This window comes from Hemitrygon akajei, chromosome 15 (genome assembly GCF_048418815.1).
Source record: "Hemitrygon akajei chromosome 15, sHemAka1.3, whole genome shotgun sequence".
Classification (NCBI taxonomy): Eukaryota; Metazoa; Chordata; class Chondrichthyes; order Myliobatiformes; family Dasyatidae; genus Hemitrygon; species Hemitrygon akajei.
The window spans coordinates 18,891,522-18,917,739 of record NC_133138.1 but is presented as its reverse complement, the minus strand read 5'-3'; the positions used below and the strand labels follow the sequence as shown (position 1 = coordinate 18,917,739).

Sequence of the window (26,218 nt, the reverse complement as noted above, 5' to 3'; positions counted from 1 at the left end):
GTTTTGCAAATTTAAAGCCTCATTATATATTTCAAATTAAAGAATTTTCTGAAAGCAAATGTAATGAGAGCATGCAACTGTCAGGAAAGTCACCGTGTGAGACAGCTCAGTGCATTAATAAATATATAATACCAGTGGGAACAGAATGACTCTATCAACTATCATAAAGGATGAGATTAATTTTAACATATTATAATTAAAATAAAGTATTTCTATCAAAAAGCACTTTGGCAAATGCAAAATACTAAATCATCCACAATTGCAATCCACTCCCCAAAGTGAAAATTCAGATCGCTTTGTTTGACTGTCTGAATGCCCTGTCTCTCAGGGCAGCAGCAAGATAAGGGACATTCAGATAAATGAAACCCAAGCCATATACGATCAGATTGTCTGCAGCTGGGAGTAGAAAATAGAACATAGAAGAGTACGGCATAGGAATAGGCCCTTCAGTCCATACATGTGCTGAAATAATTCAATTAGTGATTAAATGCCCAGCTAAGCTAATCACTTCTGCCTATACAATGTCCGGGTTCTTCCAGTTCCTGCATATTCAAGTCCCTGCCTAAGAGCTTCTTGAATATCTCTGTTATTTTTTTGCCCCAAGGCAGATTATTTCAGGCAGCAACCACTCTCCATTTTGTACGGGATCAGCCGAGCATCGGACCAAAAGTTCTTGCAAAGGACTGTGAGAACAACAAAGAGGATCATAGGGGTCTCCCTACCATCCATCCAGGGCATTTATCAGCAGCACTGCATTTGTAGGACCCTTAGTATTATCAAGGATCCCACCCACCCATCCAGCATCCTCTTTGACTTTCTACCATCTGGCAGGAGACTCCAATGCTTAAAACAAGAATGGTCAGGATGTGAAATGGTTTCTTCCCCCAGGCCATTAGGTTCTGAACTCCTTGCCACATCATCTTCGAAGTGTCACTGGTTAATCTGTTCTGTACCTTACAATATTTAATATTAATGCACCTTATTTTGTTATTTATGTGCGATACATCTGTAGGTTTTATCCTTACTTCCATAAGTTATTGTGTGTTAAGTGTACTACTGTACTTTACATTCTGGTTCAGAGAAACTTCTCGTTTCTATATACCTTATATGGTTATATATGCTATATACATGTATATAGTTAAATGACAATAAACTTGACTTGACTTGTCTTGACTCTCAGTGTAAAGAAAACTTGCCCAAATATCTCCTTTGAACTTACCCTTTCACCTTAAATGCCTCTACTATTAGACTTTTAAACAGAACTGCAGCATGGAAGGAAGGCTCTATCATGGGTAGCCAAAACTGCCTAATGCATCACCAGCACTAACTTACACACCATCAGGGGCATATATACAAAAAGGTGCCAGAAAAGAGCCAGTAACATCATGAAGGAACCCACACACCTTGCTCACACACAGTTTGTCTCATTCTCATCAGGGAGGAGGCTACAGCTCTTGAATTCAGTTTCTTATTGTGTGCAGTTTTAGTCTCCGAATTACAGGAAGGATATTAATAAGGTTGAAAGAGTGCAGAGAGGTTTTACAAGGATGTTGCCGGGACTTGAGAAACCGAGTTACAGAGAAAGGTTGAATAGGTTAGGACTTTATTCCTTGGAGCGTAGAAGAATGAGGGGAGATTTGATAGAGGTGTATAAAATTATGATGGGTATAGATAGAGTGAATGCAAGCAGGCTTTTTCCACTGAGGCCAGGGGAGAAAAAAAAAACAGAGGTCATGGGTTAAGGGTGAAGGGGGAAAGTTTAAAGGGAACATTTGGGGGGCTTCTTCGCACAGAGTGTGGTGGGAGTGTGGAATCAGCTGCCATATGAAGTGGTAAATGCAGGCTCACTTTTAACATTTAAGAAAAACTTGGACAGGTACATGGATGAGAGGTGTATGAAGGGATATGGGCCAGGTGCAGGTCAGTGGGACTAGGCAGAAAAATGGTTCAGCACAGCCAAGAAGGGCCAAAAGGCCTGTTTCCATGCTGTAATGTTCTATGGTTCTATGGTTCTTGACTAATAAAGATGAGCATGCTACATGCCTTCTTTATCATTATCAAACTGCACGGGCACTTTTGCACTCCAAGATCCCTCTGTACATCAACACGTTAGAGGGTCTTGCTATTAACAGTGTACTGTTTCTTTACATTTGACCTCCCAGAGTGCAAAACTTCACATTTGGCCAGGTTAAGCTCCATCTGCCATTCCTCCACCCATATCTACAAATGATCTATATCCTACTGTATCTTTTGCCGGTCTTTTGCACTATCCACACCACTACTATTCTTCATATCACGTGCAAACGCATTAATCCACCCATCTACATTACCATCCAGGTCAATTATATATATCATAAATAGCAAAGGACTCAGTACTTACACAACGTCATGAAATGGTGAGCTTCAAAAAATTTCCAGTCACAGAATCACCAAGTGAATCGGATGAAATCCTTCCAGTAAGATGGTGGCTTGCTCGAATACAACAACTTCTATGGGGCCAACCAAAGCTGTTTTGGTCTTTATAAAACATATTTTTACAATCGCAAAACCGAAATGGACATTAAGGGCATAAAGTACTGCAGGTCTGCCCCATCAGCAAGTTGCTCATTGGCGGAGAAACTGAAGGAGCTGGTCTTGGTGTGAATCGTGCTGCTGCCTGTGTCAGAGTCGGTGTGCAGCCTAACAGCGAGTGATCATATTAATTGTTTTGCTTATGATTGTAAGACCCTGTTAGATATTGTTAATGTGGAATGTTGCAGGTCCACTTCACTGGTTTATTGGTAGATGGCAGGTGAGTTACGAGGCCTCAAGCCGCAGTGTCGACTGTTTACTGCTGCCCAGGAGAGAGGCATCAGAATCGCTGTGCTCCACTGGAGGCGGAGTGGCACAGAGTCCAAGCCGGAGTCAGTGCTGCCCCTAGTGGCCGCTCAGCAGAAGACAGGCCGTATTGTGTTTGACTGCTACAACATTCCTGGACTCAGGGACCTATGCTATATTTTGTTATATGTGTGACTATATTTTACTACTATCTTATCTGTGCCATGTGTGCCTTGTGCTGTGTGTGACTGTTAGTACTATGTTTTGCACCTTGGCCTCCGAGTAACACTTTATCATTCGACTGCATTCATAGATAGACAATTAAACTTGAACTTGAACTTGAAATTTGAGCTAAGGGATTAATTTTGGGAACCCTTGCAGGAGCATTGTTTGCCAGCTCAATGAGTGTCCCTGCAAAATGGGGGCACATAATCAGTTTATTATGAAGGCTAACATCAGCAACATTCTTATCCTCTCAGAAAGCAGAACTTTCAATCACTAGCCAAACTTCTGACATTCAGTGCTGTCTGTTTGAGTTTGCATGTTCTATCCGTGACCGTATAGATTTCCTCCAGGTGTTCCAATTTCCTCCCATCTCCAAAGATGTCAGGAAGGTACGATCTGGGATGAGTTGATGTAAATATGTGGAGAATAAAAATGGGATTGTAAGAGGATTATATTTAAATGAATACTTGATGGCTGGCATAAACTTGGTGGGCCAAAGGGCCTGCCTCCATGTTGTACAACTAGAAGACACCAATGTCACAGAAAATAGCACTAAAGGATTCTGCACATTTGTTAGTTTAATAGCCCACATGCAGTGTTGGTTTGGTAATTAAATACTGTATCAGCCAACACCTGTTTGGCATAGTAAAGATCTATAAATTCAAAACACACAGTCAGAAGGTGGGAGAAAGAGAAAGTGATTATACATTGTGCTAAAGCATTCATTAGGCCACTGCAATGGTGAAGAGCTTTTAGATCACACTCTGAATTTCCGCATAAGACGTAGAAACAGAATTAGACCGTTCAGCCCATCAAGTCTGCTCCCCCAGTCCATCATGGCTGATTTATTATTTCTGTCAGTCCCATTCTTCTGCCTTCTTCTTATAAACTTTGATGGTCTTGCTAATGAAGAGCCCATCAACCTTCTCTTTAAATACACCCAATGACCTCATCTCCATAGCTATTCGGGGCAAAGAATTCCACGAACTCACCACCTCCTGGCTAAAGAACTTCCTTTTCACATCTGTTCTAAAAGGATAGTCCTCTATTCTGAGGCTGTCTATTCTAGACTTCTCCACATCCACTCTATCTATGCCTTTCAATATTCTATAGGTCTCAATAAGATTCCCCTCATTCTTCTAAGCTTCACTGAATACAAGCCCAGAACCATCAAACACTCCTCATACGTTAAATTTTTCACTCCCAAATCATTCTCATAAACCTCCTCGGGTATGGTCCAAATGACAATGTTTCCAATCTAGTCTATGGGCAAAGCAGCCTCATTTATACGTTGGTTGCAGCTTCCCTAGAGATGGCAGCTAAAAGTGTCAGAAGTGTCCCTCCTTCAGGAATCACCAATGTATAAGGTACACACATATGAAAAATCTGCAGATGCTGGAAATCCAAAACAATACACACAAAGGAAAGTCCTGATGAAGGGCCTTGGCCTGAAACGCTGAATGTTGTCTCTTTTGCTACTGTATTTGGTCTGCTGAGTTCCTCCAGATTTTGTGTGTGTTCAATATAGAAAGTAGCCAGCAGTCAAAGGTTAAATCCCAGAGCCTTGCTCTCAGAATGGAACAGCATTCTGTGACCATAAGTGCACAGGTCAGTTTTACTATGAAACCAATAGCCATTTTCTGTGCAATTAAGCTTTTGAAATAACCAACTAGTACTCATACCAGAAAATCAGACAGAGAGGAGCAGGTTGCAAATCAAAACACAAGGTAATAAATAACAGGAACACACAGCACAGTTCTCAATCACAAACAGAAAATAAGTAGAATATTGGAGTTCCTTGAGGAAGTAACGTGTGCTGTGGATCAAGTCGAACTGATGGATGTATTAAGATTTCCCAAAGGCATTTGATATGGAGTCACATCAAAGATTATTGCAGAAAATAAAAGCTCGTGGACTGGCAAGTATATGTTGCTTGAATTTATGGCCAGCTGGATAACAGAAAACAGAGTAGGAGTAAATGAATCTTTCTTTCATTGGCAAAATGTAATGAGTCTAGTGTATAAATAGGTCACGGGGATCAGAAGCACTTCATCTATATTCCACTTCATTGGTGATTGGGGATGATTTGCTTCCACTCCATTTCTGTGAGTTCTGACATGGCTGAAACCAATGTGAGACCCCTGACTTTGTCACAGGAGCAACAGGAGATGCTAGTGTGGATGGATATATGGGAGTCAGTGCATTTCTTTCAGTGTTTACTCCAGGGTTCCACATACTTGAGTACCTGAAGAGCATATGGACCCAGTCTGGGATGACAGTTGTGAGGTATTCCCTGAGTTTTTGATAGGATACCTTTGAATTGTTTCTTGTCCCAGTAACATCTTGTCACCAATGAAGTTCAGAGTAGTGTCTCTGTTTCCTGAATCTGCTGTCAGTCATGTAAGTAACATGAAGCCAACTGAATGTAATTAAAGCTTCAATGATGAGGGTGTGGGTCTGGATGAGAACACAGATGTTCATTTGTCTATCCCACCAAAAGATGTTGAGGATTTTACAGTGGCAACATTGGCAACGCCCCTCACCAGTACTTTAAAGTACCTGCTGTAGGTAGCTCATACCTCAGAATTGCACAAGTGTGTAAGGTTTAATGCTGCTCAGTAGACCATCAGCATCAAAAAACCTTTTTTACTCTGACGTAAAAGGCTGTGCTGCTAACTGAAAGCAACTTTATCATTAAAATCTGCCTTTGCTGTAAGGTGGCTTCATTATATGGAAAGTGACCTACTTTTTCCAGACTCTTATTGTTGCTAACACAATGTACAGCAGTGGAAGCTTAAGGCAGTCAATGACGACTTGGAGCTCAGCCTCTGGACCTATGCACACTGCAGTTCAATGACTGAGTTTAAGTCATGGTTGAGTCTATTGTCATATGCACAGCTGCGATGAAACACTTGCAGCTGTATCGCAGGCACATAGCATCATATAAGCAGCAGTCACAAGAAAAACATAAACTAAACATAAACACAATTTTTACAAGAAAACACAATTAAACCACAAAAAAAAGTCCATCTTAGAGCAAGGTGGTCAGAGTGAATGAGGTTTTTGGTGGTTGGTTCAAGAACCAAATGGTTGAAGGGAAGTGACTGTTCCTGAACCTGGTTTACTCCACCCGATGGTAGCAGCAAAAAGCGGCCTGGCTTGGGTTGTGGGGATCTTTAATGTTGCCTTCTTGAGTTACTGCCTCCTGTAAATGCTGTCAGTGGTGGGAAGGGATGTGCCCATGATTTATTGGGCAAGAGCCCACTACATTCTGCAGCTCCTCACATTCACGCTCATTCTAATTGCTGTACCGGACCTCGATACAACTGGTCTGGATAGCTTCAACCGTATATCCATAGAAATTGGTTTAATAACAAAAAGGGTTCAAGTGAATTTTGTTCGTGACTTCGGATGGCAGAGGTGATCTCTAGATAATAGCCCTCCATGTCCCTCCCATCCATTTATATACTTACCCAACTTCTCTTTGATGTTGCAAATGAATCCACATCCACCAATTCCACTATGAACAAAATATAATTTAATCACTGGATATATCATTGTCTTTGATGGAAGGGTATAGAAGAAGATGAATTTATATCTGCTTTCTTCATTCTTGAAACTGCAAGAAGACTTATGCAAACACCACGATACAGTTTACATATCTAGAAAGACAACTCTGTGCATTCTCTTCTGCCCTCACATCACATTACACCATTAGCAGCAGATTCTGCAGACTGTGTTGGATGAGTCACTGTAGAATCTGAAGAGGTTAGGAAGAATACCACTGAACCCAAAATATGTGTTGAAGATATCAAGGTATCCTCTGCAAAAATATTTAGAAGGATGTTGCAGGAGTAGAGAGCCTGGATTGTAGGGGGAGGTTGGTCAGACAAGGTCTTTATTTCATGGAACACAGGAGAATGAGGAGCAACCTTATAGAGCTATTTAAAATTATGAGAGGTATAAATAAGGTGGATGGTAAAGGTCTTTAACAAAAGGGAATAGCTACACTCAGTTAAGGACTCTGTTTTATTATTATTTCATGTTCAATATTTAATGCTGTTTATTTATATCTGCATTTGCACAGTTTGTTTACAGTTAAAAGTTCCTGATGTTTACAGTTTACAGTTACTCTTCTACAGATTTGCTAAGTATGCCCAAAGAACAGGAACCTCCAGATTGTATATGATGACATGTGTGTACTCCGATAATAAATTTTACTTTGAACTTTCACCCAAGTTGAGGAGATCAGAACTAGGGGGCATAGACTGAGGGTGAGAATGGAAAGAGTTAAAAGGGAACTGAGAGGTAAAATTCTTCAAGCAGAGGGTGACGAGTATATGAAATAAGCTGCCAGGGAAAGTGGTTGACTCGGGTACATTATATTATTTGAGATGCACTTAGATAGCTACATGGAGCAGCAGATCTGAGAGGGATGTTGGCCAAATACAAGAAGTTGGGACTTGCTGGGTAGGTATCATGGTCAGCATAGAGTCATGGGGCTGAAGGGCCTGTGTCTGTGCTACATTATTCCATGAGTTGATTAGGGAGCTTAAGGTAAAAGAACCCTTAGGAGGCAGTGATCTCAATATGATTGAGTTCAACTTGAAATTTGATAGGGAGAAAGTAAAGTCAGACATAGTGGAGTAAAGGAAATTACAGTGGTATAAGAGAAGAGTTGGCCAAAGTAAATTGGAAGGAGATGCTGACAGGGATAACAACAGAGCAGCAATGGCATGAGTTTCTGGGAAAAATGAGGAAGGTGCAGGATAGATGTATTCCAAAACTGAATACTCAAATAGCAAAATAGTATAACAGTGGCTGACAAGAGAAGTCAAAGCAAATGTAAAAGCAAAAGAGAGGGCATACAACAAAGCAAAAATTAGTGGGAAGACAGAGGATTGGGAAGCTTTCAAAACCCTACAGAGAGCAACAAGAAGAATCATTAGAAGGGAAAAGATGAAATATGAAAACAAGCTAGCAAACAACATCAAAGTGGATAGTAAAAGATTTTTCAAATATGTAGAAAATAAAATGGAGATGAGAATGGATATAGGATCGCTAGAAAATGAGGCAGGAGAAATAATAATGGGGGCCAAGGAGATGGCAGATGAACTAATGAGTATTTTGCATCAGTCTTCACTGTGGAAGACATTAGCAGCGTGCCAGATGTTGAAGGGTGTGAGGGAAGAGAAGTGAGTGCAGTTAATCTTACAATGGAGGAGGTCTTCAAAAGGCTGAAAGACCTAAAGGTACTTAAGTCACCAGAACCAGGTGAGCTGTGCCCTAGGGTTCTGAAAGAGGTAACAGTAGAGATTGTGGAGGCATTAGTAATGACCTTTCAAAAATCATTGGACTCTGGCATGGTGCTAGGACGACTGGAAAATTGCAATTGTTACTCCACTCTTTAAGAAAGGAAATTACAGACCAGTTAGCATGAATTCAGTGGTTGGGAAGATGTTAAGAGTCAATTATTAAGGATAAGGTTATGGAATGCCTGGTGACACAGGACAAGATAGGACCAAGTCAGCATGGTTTCCTTAAGTGAAAGTCTTGCCTGAGAAACCTGTTGGAATTGAGGAGATTACACATAGGATAGATAAAGGGAATGCAGTGGATGTTAGAACTTTCGGAAGGCCTTTGACATGATGTCACACATGAGGTTGCTTACCAAGTTAAGAGCCCCTGGTATTACAGGGAAGTTACAAGCATAGTTAGAGCATTGGCTGATTGGTAGAGGGCACTGAGTGGGAATAAAAGGATACTTTTCTAGTTGACTGTCAGTGACTAGTTGTGTTCCACAGGGGTCAGTGTTGGGACCACTTCTTTTTATGCTGTATATCAATGATTTAGATGATGGTATAGATGGCTTTGTTGCCAAGTTTGCAGATAATATGAAGATTGTTGGAGGGGCAGGTAGTGTTCAGGAAACAGGTAGGATGCAAAAAGACTTAGACAGATTAGGAGAATGGGCAAGAAAGTGGCAAATGAAATACAATGTTGGGGAATGCATGGTCATGCACTTTGGTAGAAGATATGAATCTGCTGACTATTTTCTAAGTGGGGAGAAAATCCAAAAATCTAAGATGCAAAGGGAGTTGGGAGTCCCTGTGCAGAACAATCTAAAAGTTAACTTACAGGTAGATTTGGTGGTGGGGAAGGAAAATGCAATGTTAGCATTCATTTCAGAAGGTCTAGAATACAAAAACAGGGATGTGATGCTGAGTATTTATAAGGTACTGGTGAGGCCTCACCTTGAGTATTGTGAACAGATTTGGGCTCCTCATTTAAGAAAAGATGTGTTGGCATTGGAGAGGGTTCACAGGGGGTTCTCAAGGATGATTCTGGGAATGAAAGGGTTACCATATGAGGAATATTTGATAGTTTTGGGTCTGTACTCGCTGGAATTTAGAAGGATGGGGGGTTCATTTAAACCTCTTGAATGTTGAAAGGTCTAGATAGAGTAGATGTGGAAAGGATATTTCCCATGGTGGGGGAGTCTGGGACAAGAGGGCACAGCCTCAGGATACAGGGGAATCCATTTAAAACAGAGAATGGAGAAATTTCTTTAGCCAGAGGGTGGTGAATTTGTGGAATTTATTACCATAGGCAGCTTTGGAGGCCATGTCGTTGGGTGTATTTAAGGCAGAGCTTGATAGGTTCTTGATTGGACACAGCATCAAAGATTACGGGAAGAAGTCCAGGCAGTGGGGCTGAGGAGGGGAAAAAAGAATCAGCTATGATTGAGCGGCGGAGCCAAATGGCCTAATTCTGTGACTATGTTTTATGGTCTGTAAAACAGAACTACTTTTCAAAAAGACAAAGCAGGTTCCTCTGAAAAAAAAATCACTAAACTGCTTTCATTTTATACATTCTGCCCACTTGATCAGCAATGACCCGCAGCTGATAAACTCTTCATTTGCCAAGTCAGAACCATTTACGGCTCCCAGCATTTTATCGTTGTTTTTTATTACCAGCCAACAGGTTAGCATCAAGGTTACCAACAGGCTGATATTAAATGAAGCCTAAATAAAAGCTGCCGGAAAAACTAGGTCACTCAAGTAGCATCTGTGGGAAGGAAAACCAAATTAAAGTTTCAGGTTGGTGACCCTTCATTAGAACAAGGAAAGAGATGAATGAGATTAGTTTTAAGTTGCAGTGTGGGTAGCAAGTTGATTAGTTGAATGAAGGAAGGGAGGGGAGAGAACATGAACAGAGGAGCATAAGTACATTGAAATGAGAGCACTTAAAGAGACAGGGAGAGTCAAGCATCCATCATTATCAATGAACCCCACCATCCGCACCACGCTCTCCTCTCACTGCTGCCATCAGGAAGGAGATACAAGTCCCACACCACCATGGTCAGGAACAGTTTAACCATCAGGCTCCTGAACCAGCATGGATAACTTCAGCACTGAACACTGAACTGATCACTGACCACAACCTATGGGTTCACTTTCAAGGACTCTACAATCCATGTTCTCAGTATTATTTATTTATTTATGGGTTTTTGTTTTTTTAATTTACACAGTTTGTCTTCTCTTCCACATTGGTTGCTTGTCAGTCTATGTTTGTGTGTAGTTTTTCAATTACTCTATTCTATTTCTTTGTTCTACTGTGAAAGCCTGCAAGAAAATGAATCCCAAAATAGAATACGGTGACATTTACAAACAAATTTACTTTGAACTTTGAACTTTGAACTCTGAAAAGGAAAGCGCGTGAGAGACAGGGGAAAATAAAAACACAAGCGAAAAAAAATGCAAAAGGCTGAAAAATGCAGAACTGTCAGAAATGCCCAACAGGTCAGGATCTGCTAATGAAGGGAGAGGGAAAAAATAGAGTCTGCACTGTTAGGATAGTTACTGAACATACATGCTAGAATACATCCAGTGAAGCAAAGGACAATTAAACTCAAAAACAGTTGCTTTCCCCAAGCCATCAGGCTGATCAATACTTCCACCCACCACAACTAAATACAAGTCAGCCACTGCTCTCTGCAGTCCCTTAGTAACCTTCCTCCCCCACCATGTACTGCCACTTTACACTTACAATCCCCACTTCGTACCTACACTGACATAGTCACTGTCACTGTCCATTTCATATGTCCTGCTGCTACCTGGAAGACTTACCAAGCATCACATTATGTACATACAATCATTCTATGTACAAACGTTTGTATATAAGTTAATCTTATGCATATACTTTATAGATCTGTATTGCTATGGAAACACCAATGCCCTTGAATGGAAAAAGCCTACAAAACATAGTGGATACAACCCAGTACACCACAGGTAAAGCCCACCCTAGCACTGAACACATCTACAAGGAGCGCTCTCACAGGAAAGCAACATGCATCATCAAGGACCCCTACCATCCAGGTTATGCTCTCGTCTCACAGCAGCCATCTGGAAGGAGGGACAGGAGCCTCAGGACCCACACCAGCAGGTTCAGGAATAGTTATTACCCCTCAACTATTAGGCCCTTGAACCAGAGAGGATAACTTCACTTTCTTGCAGGTCAAGTCATCAGAACTCCCCCAAAAAACAAAAAAAAAAATACAACAGCAAGGCATTTGACAAGGTTCAACATGGGAGTTTGGTCAAGAAGGTTCAGACTTTCCGTATTCAAGATGAGGTAGTAAAGTGGTCCTCAGGAACATCAGAGTGGTAATCCATGTGTGGAGCTGAAAGGGATGGGAAGATCTTAAATCATTTTTCTCCATCTGTATTTACTTGGGAGAAGGACACAGAGCCTATAGACATGAAGCAAAGCAGCAGCGAAGTCCTGGGTCCTATACAGATTATAGAGGAAGACATGTTTGCTGTCTTGAGGCAAATTAGGGTGGATAAATCCCCAGGGCCTGACAAGGTGTTCCCTCAGACCCTGTGAGAGGCAAGGGCAGAAATTGCAGGGACCCTAGCAGAGATATTTAAAACTTCCTTAGCCATGGGTCAGAAGAGGATAGCTAATGTTGTTCTGTTGTTTAAGAAAGGCTTTAAGAATAAGCCAGGAAGTTATAGACCGGTGAGCCTGACATCAGTGGTGGGCAAGTTATTGGAAGGTATTCTAAGTGACCAGATATATGGGGATTTGGTTGACAGGGACTGATTAGGATAGTCAACATGGTTTTGTACATAGTAAGGCAAACACGAGGAAATCTGCAGATGCTGGAAATTCCAGCAACACACACAAAATGCTGGTGGAACGCAACAGGCCAGGCAGCATCTATAGGGAGAAGCGCTGTTGACGTTTTGGGCCGAGACCCTTCGTGGATTGCTGATATTTCAAGTCAAACGTCTAGATTCTGGACTGGAAGATGGGGGGTGGGGGTGGGGTGGGGGGGGGGGGGTAGCCAGTATAAAAATATGGAGGGAAGTGGGGCAGCAGGTGTAGACAGGTGATAGACAGTCCTGACGAAGGGTCTTGGCCCGAAACGTTGACAGTGCTTCTCCCTATAGATGCTGCCTGACCTGCTGTGTTCCACCAGCACTTTGTGTGTGTTGCTAGAACTAGGGGTAATGGGTTAAGGGTGAAAGGTGAAATGTTTAAGGGGAACACGAGGGGGAACCTCTTCACTGAGATGGTGGTGTGAGTGTGGAACGAGTTGCCAGTGCAAATAGTGGATGGAGGGTTGATTTCAACATTTAGGAAAAATTTGGATAGGTACACCGATGGGATGTATGCAGGGCTACGGTCCAGGTGCAGGTCAATGGGACGGAGCAGATTAATAGTTCAACACAGGCTCAACGAGTCAAAGGGCCTGTTTCTGTGCTGTCATGTATTATGACGCTATGCCAACCGGGAGATTTAAATTTCAATAAACATCGTTGCCTAAACTGCTAAAAAGCTGTTTCTAGTCAAATGACTACGGAACTGACCATTTGTCATATAACCCCATCTGAAGGCCTTCAGGGAATGAAATTTACCTCCTTACCTTAACCGATACACATGTGACTCCAGATCCCAGCAATGAATGTTAATATCTCTGAAAAAAGCACAGCTAGTATGTTATCTTTAAGCTCTTTGTTGTTGCCGCTTACTAACACAAAAAAAGCAAAGCTACATTCTTAATAAAGCATGCTTTGTCAAAAGCAACTAACTCTCAACTAATGGATATGTCTCCTATAAAATATCAAAAGTTATTCCACATAGTGCAATCAATTCATAAATACTCACACTCCTTCCCGTACATTACAGGAAGTGAATGGGAATGCTGAAACTTTAAAACAGACACTAAATGTTGGCCAAGCCAGCAGCACTCATTTATATATATAAAAAATCACTGTATTTCTGTTTAGGTCTGCAACAGGCAAAAGTGTACAGAAAGACACAGAAAAATACAAGAAAGACACAATAGACTTCCAACTGTGGGAATCTAAAACAACACACAAGATACTGGATGAACTCCACTGGTCAAAGGAGGAAAATGGATAGATGATATTTCAAGTCAAAGGTCTAGATTCTAGACTGGAAGATGGGGGTTGGGGTGGGGGTAGCCAATATAAAAATATGGAGGGAAGTGGGGCAGCAAGGGTAAACCGGCGATGGATACATGGGGATTTACAGTAGTAGTGTGATCGCTCAAGTCGAGTAAGATGTTCTCCTAAGGGGCTGTCTATTGGTGGGTCTTTAGGTGGATGCAGAGGCTGATCAGGCATCCACATATTCTGGTACAGTAAGTGGTAGCTGTGGTTAGTGATTGGGTATTTTGGCTATTTGGTCTCTCGTTTGGCATCTACTGCTTGTTCTCTGCGGCACAGCGGAATTCGCTCTCACACCGCAGCTCCCTCTTGAACAGATTTCCTCCAGGTGTATCTATGGAGTGCAGTGTCTTCACAGTTTTTAGATGGAATGTTGAATTTCTTCAAACTGATTTTGATATTATCTTCAAAGTGTTTCCTTTGCCCACAAGGGGCTCTCTGATCTTCCTTCAACTGGGTGTAAAGGATCTGTTTAAGGAGACATGAGTTAAGTATTTGAATGACTTGACCTATTCATCAGAGTTGGTGTTGCTTTATCGTGGTAGAGATGCTATTCACGTTGGCCTCTTCCAGTACCCTGGTGATAGTGCGTCTGTCCTCCCTGCTGATCCTCAATACCTTTGTGGTACTGTTCCAAGACTTTCAGGTGTTTACTGTATGTGGTCCATAATTCAGCTTCATGCAGCAATATAGGTATGACAAGTGCTTCATAGAGCAAAAGCTTTGTTTGGACCTGTAGATCACAATCTTTAAATACTCTTTTCCTTAATCTTGCATAGGGTCATCTAGCACCACACAAGCAGTGGCTGATCACTGAGTCAATGTCTGCTTTTGAAGAGATAATGCTACAAAAGTAGGGAAAATGGTCTACACTTTCAAGGGCAATATTGTCAACTTTTATGGAGGGCTGGATAAAAGACTGATTTGGCAGTGACAGATATAAGATCTGTGTCTTTTTTTATACTCAAAACTAGATCCTGGAGCTCTATATGCCCTGGCAAAGGCATTCAGGATACATTGGTGGTCTTCTTCAGAGTAGGTAGGCCTCCGTTAGTCTTGACAGACCATGGATTTGCACCTTGGAAAGTTTCCAGGGAGCAAGCCTGGGCAAGGATTTTTTTTTATGGGAGACCAGCAGTTGCCCAAGCTGCAAGTCTCCACTCTCCACACCACCGATGTTGTCCAAGGGAAGGGCATTAGACCCATACAGCTTGGCACCAGTGTCGTCGCAGAGCCGCAGAGCAATGTGTGGTTAAGTGCCTTGCTCAAGGAGACACACGCAGCCTCAGACAAGGCTCGAACTAGCAATCTTCAGATCACTAGACGAACACCTTAACCACTTGGCCACGCACCAACACTCTTCAGAGTATATTCAAGTTGTATTTCACTGATATCTTATACGTGCTATATATGTGCTTTGTGCTGTGTATGACTGTTGATACTGTGTTTTGTACCTTGGCCCCAGAGTAACACTGTTTTGTTTGGCTGTATTCATGAATATTCATGTATGGTTGAATTAAACTTGAACTATGAACTTTGATACAGCCCTGTTTGATTCCTGTCTTGACAGCGAAGGGTTCCGATTCAGCGCCACTATTACTGAGTACTGTGGCTGACATGCCATCATGCAGTAGCCTCAGTATTCATAAGTACTTGTCAGGACAACCATGTCTTGACAGTGTACGCAGGGAGCTTGCCAGTCTACAGTATCAAATGCCTTTGTCAAATCTATGAAAGCCAATACAAGGATTGCTTTTGTTCAAAGCACTAATTGGCATGCTGTGAGGATCATGTTTGCGGTACCTCTAGATGGGCAGAAACCAAACTGTGATTCAGAGAGAACTTCTTCAGACAGCAAAAGGAGTCAGTTGACAAGGATACATGCAAGCACTTTGCCTGTTGTTGACAGGAGGGAGATGTCTCTGTAATTGCTACAATCTGCCCTGTTTTCCTCCTTGAATATGGTCCCTAATAGAGCATCCTTGAGCACTGAGAGCAGTTGTTTCCTTCAGGACAAGGTACGCCTGTGGTGCAGGTGTGCTGATCCATCTTCCAGCAAACCCTGCCCTGCACGAGGGCTCGATAGGCTGATGTCAGAGGGGAGAGTGGGAATGGCACCAGAAACTGGGAAGAGACAGGTGAAAGTGACAAAGGACTGAAGGCTATGTAATGTAATAGGAGAGAAAGATGGAGCATGGAAAGGGGGAGGAAGGTGGGGAGGTGAGGAGCAAGAAGCAGGAGAGGAGAACCAGCATAGCAGTGTGTGGTGATGAGAAGATTAAAAGAAGGGAAAGAGGCACAGAGATAAGAAGGGGGCACAAAAAGACCTTGGCGAGTAGGGTACAGGAAAACCCCAAGGCATTCTTCAATTATGTGAAGAGCAAAAGGATGACAGGAGTGAAGGTAGGACTGATTAGAGATAAAGGTGGGATGATGTGCCTGGAGGCTGTGGAAGTGAGCGAGTTCCTCAATGAATACTTCTCTTCAGTATTCACCAATGAGAGGGAACTTGATGACAGTGAGGACAATATGAGTGAGGTTGAAGTTCTGGAGCATGTTGATATTAAGGGGGAGGAGGTGTTGGAGTTGTTAAAATACATCAGGACAGTTAAGTCCCTGGGGCCTGAAGGAATATTCCCCAGGCTGCTCTACAAGGCAAGGGAAGAGATTGCTGAACCTCTGGCTAGGATCCTTATGTCCTCGTTGTCCATGGGAATGGTACCAGAGGATTGGAGGCCAATGTTGTCCCCTTGTTCAGAAAAGGTAGTAGGGATAGTCCGGGTAATTATAGACAAGTGAGCCTTATGTCTATGGTGGGAAACCTGTTGGAAAAGATTCTTAGAGATAGGATCTATGGGCATTTAGAGAATCATGGTCTGATCAGAGACAGTCAGCATGGCTTTGTGAAGGGCAGATCATGCCTAACAAGCCTGTTAGAGTTCTTTGAGGAGGTGACCAAGCATATAGATGAGTGTAGTGCAGAGGATGTGATCTACATGGATTTTAGTAAGGCATTTGATAAGGTTCCACATGGTAGGCTTATTCAGAAAGTCAGAAGACATGGCATCCAGGGATGTTTGGCCAGGTGGATTCAGAATTGGCTTGCCTGTAGAAAGCAGAGGGTCGTGGTGAAGGGAGGACATTCAGATTGGAGGGTTGTGACTGGTGGTGTCCAAAAAGGATCGGTTCTGGGATGCCTACTTTTCATGATTTTTATTAACGACCTGGATGTGGGGGTAGAAGGCTGGGTTGGCAAGTTTGCAGATGACACAAAGGTTGATGGTTTTGTGGATAGTGTAGAGGATTGTCGAAGATTGCAGAGAGACATTAATAGGATGCAGTAGTGGGCTGAGAAGTGGCAGATGAAGTTCAACCTGGAGAAGTGTGAGGTGGTACGCTTTGGAAGAACAAGTTCCAAGGCAGAGTACAAAGTAAATGGCAGGGTACTTGGTAGTGTGGAGGAGCAGAGAGATCTGGGGTACATGTTCACAGATTGCTGAAAGTTGCCTCACAGGTAGATAGGATAGTTAAGAAAGCTTATAGGGTGTTAGCTTTCATAAGTCAAGGGTAGAGTTTAAGAGTCACGAGGTAATGATGCAGCTCTATAAAACTCTGGTTAGGCCACACTTGGAGAACTGTGCCCAGTTCTGGTCACCTCACTATAGGAAGGATGTGGAAGCATTGGAAAAGGTACAGAGGAGATTTACCAGGATGCTGCCTGGTTTAGAGAGTATGGATTATGATCAGAGATTAAGGGAGCTAGGGCTTTACTCTCTGGAGAGAAGGAGGATAAGAGGAGACATGATAAAGGTATACAAGATATTAAGAGAAAAAGATAGAGTGGACAGCCAGCACTTCTTCCACAGGGCACCACTGCTCAATACAAGAGGACATGGCTTTAGGGTAAGGGGTGGGAAGTTCAAGGGGAATATTAGAGGAAGGTTTTTTACTCAGAGAGTGGTTGGTGTGTGGAATGCACTGCCTGAGTCAGTGGTGGAGGCAGATACACTAGTGAAATTTAAGAGACTACTAGACAGGTATATGGAGGAATTTAGGGTGGGGGATATATAGGGAGGCAGGGTTTAAGGGTTGGCACAACTCTGTGGGCCGAAGGGCCTGTACTGTGCTGTACTGTTCTATGTTCTATATTCTATAAGGGTTGGGTAGATCAGAGAGGGAGAGAAAAGAGCCAGGATTTGGAGGTTAACTACAGTACAACCTGAAAGCACACTCCCTACTTATTTCCACCACAGGTTACCCCCCCCCCCACCCCAGCCTAAACGACAGGTCCTGTTTACTCACTTGCCTCAGGTTCAGTGCCCAAGCACAAAGGAAATCTCAGCTGAGGCTGGAATCATTGCTTTCTGTTTGACTGTAATTTTGCTCCAGTAACATAATGCACATTGGCAACCTCCATGAAACATGGGCAGGATTCAGCATGGGGCGAGGATTCGGAAGGTTATCTGTCCACGGTCTGCTGCCCATTTTATCTCCTGGCATTTACTTTTGCATCCACCACCACCCCCCCACACACTGTCTTCCACAAGGCCTCAGTACAATGGCCACCTCACGAAGCAGGCTAATTTATGTACAGTGACTAAACCTCAGGAAGCAGATCCTGAGGCAGCATCCAGAGATTAAATTGTGATTAAATAGTACTGGTGATCACAGACATTTTCTAACAGTTTAAACTGAGTTAGATAATTAAAAAGAAATCAAAATAAAAATAATACATTTAATTAAAAACTCCTTCCAAGTCATGGAAGCTAATTGAAAATATTAAGATTGATTAAATTTTTAAAAAGCAGTGTTTACACTTGGAATCAAAGTCAGCAATTCCTAGATCTAGCCGTGCTGGCCGAAAGCTAAGGGGGTTAGTGCCAAGTGCACCCAACTCCTTGGCTTAGGATGTATTTGGGTTTAGGAATTCCAACTTGTTCTTGGCTTCCATGTTACAATATAATGGACTCCAGCAAATATTTACAGATGTACTGTGTTGACTGGCTGCAACGCCGTCTGGTATGGAGGCTCCAGTGCAGAGGATCAGAAAGTGTTACAGAGGGTTGGACATTCACCCTGCTCCATCACAGCCACAAGCCTTGCCACCATCGAGGGCATCTTCGAAAGGTGGTGTCTCAAGAAGGTAATATCCATTAATGGGGGCCTTCACCTTCCAGCACATGCCCTCTTCTCATTACTGCTATCAGGGAGGAGGTACAGGAGTGCGAAAACACACACTCAACATTTTATGAACAGCTTCTTCCCCTTCACTATCAGATTTCTGAATGGTCTTTGAACCCATGAACACTATCTCCCTATTTTGCTCTCTTCTTGCACTATTTATTTGATTTTTTATATATTTCTTATTGTAACTTATAGTAATTTTTGATATATTGCACTGTACTGCTGCCGCAAAACAAGTTTCACAACGAAACGTTCAAAAGTTCAAAGGTTGATTTTATTGCCAAAGTACGCATGTGTAATACACCTCTGATATTTGTCTATTCCAGATAGCCATTAAATACAGAAAGACCATGGGTGTTGATGAAAGGAAAGACATCAACTTCCCCACCCCCCCCACTGGCATGAAAATGAAAAGAAACAAAACTCACAGACCCAATAATCCGCCTCTCATCCGCAGCAACCAACAGCTGCAAAAACAATGATCCTCTACACATAACAATCCCTGATCTCTCACTCGCAGAAGAAAACGATAGAAGCACCAAATTCCCAATTCCCCCCGCCCCCGCCCACACCAACAGGCCAATCAACCACAAGAAAACACTGAAAATCTGTAACAGTCCAATAATCACAAAAATCTCAGAATATGGGAAAACGTCCTTTTGCTGCATATTATGAGAGAAGCTGCACGAATTCATTCCTTCTGTAAAGAGTGACTGCCAGCCCGGGTCCTAATGCTGCCAACTCTGTGTCAAACACTGCCCACCCGGGGGTGAACGCTCCGATCCGGCAGCCGAGCTATCACTGACTCCCTCCACATTCACGTCGATGCTTCAATCTTCCTCGCCGCTTCAAGATGGAATCATTCATAACCCAATGCGTCATCTCTGGTCTTTTCCATGAGTCAGCTTCTATTCTCGGACCTTTGCAACTCTCCATCACCCCCTCCCCCACCAGTCTCTGATCTCCACGAGGCAGCTCTCCAGACACAGCACAGCGTTGGATTCTTTGGTCGAGTTTCAAGTCGAACATCGCAGTCTCCAACATTTTCCGTAACACAGACAAAACAAAAAGAACAAGCAGAAGGTGTTGAAAAAGCGAAATAATTGGGAAGTTTTGCTGTCTGGAAGATGTCGCTCATGGGATCGTTGTTTGCTGGTGTCATCTTGACCAGAAGTCCACGTCAGTGATAACAACCCTGATTCTGATTTTAACATGGGAGTCAGGTACAAACTGGCCTGTGCAAAACAGCAAGCCATTGACTCACAAAGAGTACAATCTGTCAATAATTAATTCAAATGCAAGAGAATACATGTAGAAGAGAAAAAGATTAGAATAACACTTGTGGTATGATTTAGTGATTAGGTTTAATCTAGTAAATTTGAGAGTTAATATCAGCAGTAGCAGTAAATGGGACATGTGTATTAGAAGACCTACATATATTACATTCCAAACAATGTGTAAACAAATCATGCATACATACATACATACATACATACATACATAATGTTTCATTCAAGGGAAGTTAGTTCGTAAGAAATGAGACAATGGACAATAAATCTTTAAGCAGGAAGGTGGAATCAACTAAATCCCCCCATATTTTTTGAGTTATTTAGATTTGTACTTCAGTGCATTTCCTAAATTGTCCTACTAAGAATGACCTTATCAGAATTTAAAAGTTAAATTTTAGGAGAAAAAAAGTCTAAGACTTAACCATTTTTAATAAAAGATTCCTACAAATGTGTAATTCCTCTGAAATTGATAATGGGCAAAAGTGCATTAAATAAAGCACACTGCATGGTTTTCCAATCTAACCAGTTTAGGCCAATGACAAACTCTGCAGTTCTAATATACTTCATAAATATTCAAATATTAACGTGTGGTGCTATTAATAATCCTTCCATCTTCACACTGATCTGCTTTCTCAGACTCTAATAATTTATCTCTTAATATTTAATTTACAACTGTACCTGCAGAATTTCAATTCACGGACTGTATCATATTAGAGGTCATTATGAGCATCAATCAAGGCTGGCACGTCTCTAAATGCATACTGCTCCTAGCTCTCATCTCCATGCAGGGAGACAATGCCAGATCCTTTTATCACAGTCAAATCTCTTCATAAAATTAGCAGTATGGTTAAAGGACAGGGTGGGGAAATCTAGAAAGGCAGTGCCTTATCCTGATTTGGTTCAATACACTTTGTTCAGATGGTTAAAAAAAAGGATTTCATAGAATGATTGCAAATGAAGATGTCCAAATTATTGGCTCTTCTAACAACCTTAAAACTTTACGCTTTATGACCACTGAAAGGTGCATCCAGTTCTGTTTAGTCATAGAACAAGGCCATGAAGTTAGAAGGTACAATTCCAGCAATTCTTAATATATGCTTCTCAAAGGTCAAATTCCAATGTAGTCTTTGTCACCATAGACTTCCTTGAGATTCACTTTATTGCAGGCATTCACATAGAACAAAGAAACACATTATAGAGTCAATGAAAAACTACACACAATCAAGGACTGACAAACAACTAAAGTGCAAAAAAACCCAAATTACTCAAATCCAGAATTACGCCAAAGTCTTAGGCACAACTATACAGCTAGGGTGCCTAGGAGTTTTGCACAGTACTGTAGTAACTATATGTACTACGCTGTACTGCTGCAATAAAAAAGACAAATTTCATGACATATGTGAATGATGGTAAACCTGACTCTGATATGGGTCTTTATTGTGGACTGAGAGTGGGAAGGGGCAGGGAGACGGGAATCATGGTTGGAAAAAGATGAAGGGAGAGGGAAGGGAGCAGGAAGTGACAATAAACCAATTGTTTGGAATCAAAAGACGTTGCCTAGTGTCTCAGGGCTGGGTGTTTCTTCACCCACACCACCATCCCCCCCCCCCCCCCCGGAACTTCCTTTCTGCCACCTATCCCACAACCCTTCCACAGCACTCCACCATTGCCATTCCCAAAATCCTTTGGTCACACCAGATTTACAAACCCGCTTTTCATTCCACATTGACAATTACAGTAGCGTGCAAAAGTCTTGGGTAACCTAGCTATACCTAGCCATATATATTTGTCTAAGACTTTTTGCACAGTACTGTAAATAAATATATAAATAATACAGAGAACATGAATTACAGAGTCCTTGAAGGTGAGTTCATTAGTTCTGGAATCATTTCAGAGTTCTGATGAATAAAGTTATCCACAATGGCTCAAGGAGCCTGATGGTTGAAGGGTAATAACTGTTCCTAAAGCTAGTGATGTGGGACCTAATGATCTTGTACCACCTTCCTGAAGGCTGCAGAGAAAAGAAAGCATAGCCTGAATGGTGACGGTCCTTGACGATGGATGATGCCTCCTTGTGGCAGAGCCCATTGTAGATGAGCTCAATGGTGGGGAGGCCTTTGCACTGGGATGTAGCCATCACTCTTTGTAGGCCTTTCCACTCGAGGGCATTGGTGTTTCCATACCAGGCCGTGATACAACCATTCAGGATTTTGTATCAACACACACAAAATGCTACCGGAACTCAGCAGGCCAGGCAGCATGTATGGAAAAGCGTACAGTCGACGTTTTGGGTGGGCCAAGACCCTTCAGCAGGACTACAGCCGTTCCTGAAGATTCTGGTTCCATGCGTGCAGCCTCAGGGGACATACATTTAGAGCTAAGAACATGCTGCTCATTTGCTCCTGTGTAGTAAGAACAAGTCGCACTCAGAGGAATCCTGCATCCAATTAAACAAATATTTATGGCACACAAGAATGATATGAAATACTATCTCCATAACTCACACTATTATTATTCTGTTTGCTCCACTGCAGGTCAGCTACATTAAATTGTTTTATACTGTGCTGCAGCAAGTTGATATTTGACATTTATCACCAGCAAGCAGGAAGATATCAGTCTGATATTAAAGTAATGCCTTCAATGGAAATAATGAATCATTGTTTTAATAGCATTAAATGCATTCTCCAATTGAATTTAAATTGCTTTATTTAAAAAGACTAACATTTCCTTGCTTTTACATTTTAAAGCAACGTCAGATTTACTGTCACAGATAATTATTATAGAAAGAAAGATATGCATTCATTAATCCTTTCACAACATCCTCAAGTGTTTTACAGCCAATGAAGTAGTCACGAATTGTAGTGTAGAACGCTCGGCAGCCAACTCATGCACAGCAAGTCCTTACGAAAAGCAATGTGCTAATAACCAACGTTCAAGGCAAATTTATTATTAAAAATACACATATATCACCACATACAACCTTGAGAGTCGCGCTTTTGTAGACATCCTCAGTAAATCCAAGGAACATAATAGAATCAGTGAAAGACCAATCACAGCAGGTTGGACAAACAACACATGCAATTGACAGCAAACTGTACAAATACAAAAGAAAAATAAATAATTATAAATAAATAAGCAATCAATATCAAGAATGTGAGATTAAAAGTCCTTGAAAGAGAGTCCATGGGTTGTGGGAACAGTTCGGTGATGGGGCTAGTGAAGTTGAGTGAAGTTATCCCCACTGGTTCAACAGCCTGATGGTTAAGCGGTAATAACTGTTCAGGAACCTAGAGGTTGTAGGTCCTCAGGTTCCTTTGCCTTCTTCCTGATGCAGCAGCAAGAAGAGAGCATGGACCATTGATGACGGATGCTGCTTTCTTGCAAAAGCACTCCATGTAAACATGCTCAGTGGTGGGGAGGACATTATCTGTGATGGAATGGGCCATATTCACTACTTTTCATAGTATTTTCTATTCAAGGGCATTGGTGTTTCCATTCCAGGCTGTAATGCAGTCAGTCAATATACTCTCCACCGCCCATCAAAAGAAGTTTATCAATGTTTTAAATGCCATGCTGAATCCTCGTAAACTCCTAAAGAAGTAGAGGCACTGTTGTTCTTTATTTGTAATTGCACTTACATGCTGGGCCCTGGACAGATCCTCTGAAATGATAACACTGAGGAATTTAAAGTTGCTGACCCTCTCCACCTGGCTTATGGATCTCTGCTTTCCTCCTCCTTAAGGTCTTGCTGACATTAAGTAGGAGGTTGTTGTGGCACCACTCAGCCCAATTCTTCACTTAGCACAATCTTAGCACAGATTCTTTTTTTTTTGATCATGTATTTGAAACAGGACTTGAAACCATAGCCTGGCTCAGGAGTGAGCAAATAAAGCCCATGAAGAGACAAGGGGTGGGGCTACACAAAATGGAAGAAGTATTGCAGCGTCAAATCACTGAATCGCTGCAAATTATAATAATTTATAGTGGGCAAGTTGTGGTAAACTATTTAAAGATTCAATTAAGAGCTTAATATTTATGGTTATAGAGTCATAGAGCACTACAGCACAGAAACAGGAGCTTTAGCTTATTTAGTCCCTATGGCCTGCTTCTCTGCCTAGTCCCATGTACCTGCACCTAGATCATAGCCCTCCATATCTCTCACATGCATGTACCTGTTCAAATTTCTCCTACGTCTGACAAATGAACCCTTACCTACCTCTTTCGCTGGCAGTTCATTCCACGCTCGCACCTCCCTCTGACTGAAGTAGTTCCTCCTTAGATTTAGCCTTAAATATTCCACCTTTCACTCTAAATCTATGGCCTCTAATTCTAATCTTATCCAACTTGAGGGGAGAAAGCCTGTATGCATTCACCTATAGCACACATAATTGTGCCAACCTCTATAAGATCTCCCCTCTTTCTCCTGTGCTCCAGGGAATAAAGTCCTGACCTATTCAACCTTTCCCTGTATCTTAGGTCTTCAAGTTCCAGCAACATTCACGTCAATTTTCTCTGCAGTCTTTCAAGCTTATTGATATATTTCTTGTAGGCACCGCAGGTGATCAGAATGGCACACAATGCTCTAAATTTAGCTTCACCAATATCTTGTATAACTTCAACATAACATATCAACTCCTGTACACAATTCAGTGTCCTGATTTATGAAAGTCAATGTGCCAAAAGCTCTCTTTATGGTCCTATCTGTCTATGATGCCAATTTCAAGGAACTGTGCATCTGTATTACATGGTCCCTTTGTTTTACAGCATATCTCAGAGCCTTACCATTCAGTGGATAATTCTCACCATGGCTTGCCTTCCAAAGTGCAACACCTCACAGTTGTCTAAATTAAACCCCATCTGCCATTTTTCAGCTCATTTTCCCAGCTGGTCTAAATCACTTTGCAATCTTTAATAGCTTTATCAAGAACTTAAAGGAATAACAGATTAAATGGCATAGCCAACCATAGCAATATCACCTTAAAAACACTTAACATGTAAATATTTTAAAAATATACATAAAACATTAATTTCAATTTTTATTATTATATTCAGCATTTTATCTTCTCAATTCTTCCCAGCTGCCTGGGAATACTTATCCAAAAGGCATCAGGCAAAACTCCCACTGCACAACACAGAAGAAACTATAAGATTAATGCAAGTTTTAAAATAACCAGTGGGTGAGCACCAGTAGGGTTTTATTTTTGACAGACTTGAATCTACCACAGCTCATTGTGCTCATATTCTTTGATTTCTATCCTCCAGCAGCTTTGACATCAATAATGCTTCTATAAATATCTTTTCCTTTTGCATGGCCATGTCAAAATTTTGAAAAGGATGCCCAAGACCTTCCTGGTATAGTCTTCATGACTTGACAACTGGTCTCAAACTTCACTACTAACAGTAGCCATGAATAAATTTTTTATGATTCTTTCTACTTTCCTCTGAGACTCTACTATAACTTTATTTGTAGTTGATATTATTAGTCACTGTTATTTTTGAGTACAATGTGTCATATTATTATTGATCTAAAATTTTTAATAATCTTATAAGCGACTGTTCAAAATAGGCAATATTTCGTTATCACTGAGAATAAGATTGCCTAATGCCCCTGAAAGTCATAAAAGATTCAATGCTTAAACTGACCAATATTTAAAGTTAAATGGTAGTGAATTAAGAAACTAGTGCTGACAATCAAAGGTAAGTTACAATTAAACGGTAGTGAATTATGAAACTGCTGGACAGAAACTTCATACAGTTCCAAAGTGAATAACCATCACTTGCCGAAGAAAAACCCTATGCCGTTAGACATCGAGTAATGATAACATTTTGAATAAAAATACCATTGCACAATGAATGCAATCAAGCTACCTTAAAGGCATAAGTTAAAAATAGTTCTTCAAGCTGTTCTGATTTAATCAGCCCCTTTCCCCAACTAGACAGAGAAATCACCTTTCTTTCATCCTTGCAGAATCATTTAATTTTTCCAGATATAGTTGCATGTAAGAACATGACTCACAGGCCACATGGGGAAATAATTGTTCACAGCTGCATTGCTTTCTCACCAATTACAGCAGAAGATTAATCTGGATTTGTACCTTTAATCCCTTCCAGTGGATGTGGGTCACCATGGAATTCTGAAGAGTGTTGCTGAGGAAGAAAGCACAATTGAACTTGTTGCCATGTAATTCATCATGACTTTACTTCGCCATGTTATTCTTGATG

At 41.5% G+C, this 26,218-nt stretch overlaps 1 protein-coding gene across 1 annotated transcript in view; it reads right to left on the bottom strand.

Moving 5' to 3' along the window:
* The window catches only part of sgcd (sarcoglycan, delta (dystrophin-associated glycoprotein)), a 574,429-nt gene that overhangs the window by 548,095 nt on the left and 116 nt on the right, over positions 1 to 26,218 (bottom strand). Inside the window, 1 exon segment of the mRNA XM_073067274.1 lies at positions 26,092 to 26,143. Within this exon segment, the coding sequence (XP_072923375.1) occupies positions 26,092 to 26,143 (52 nt within the window).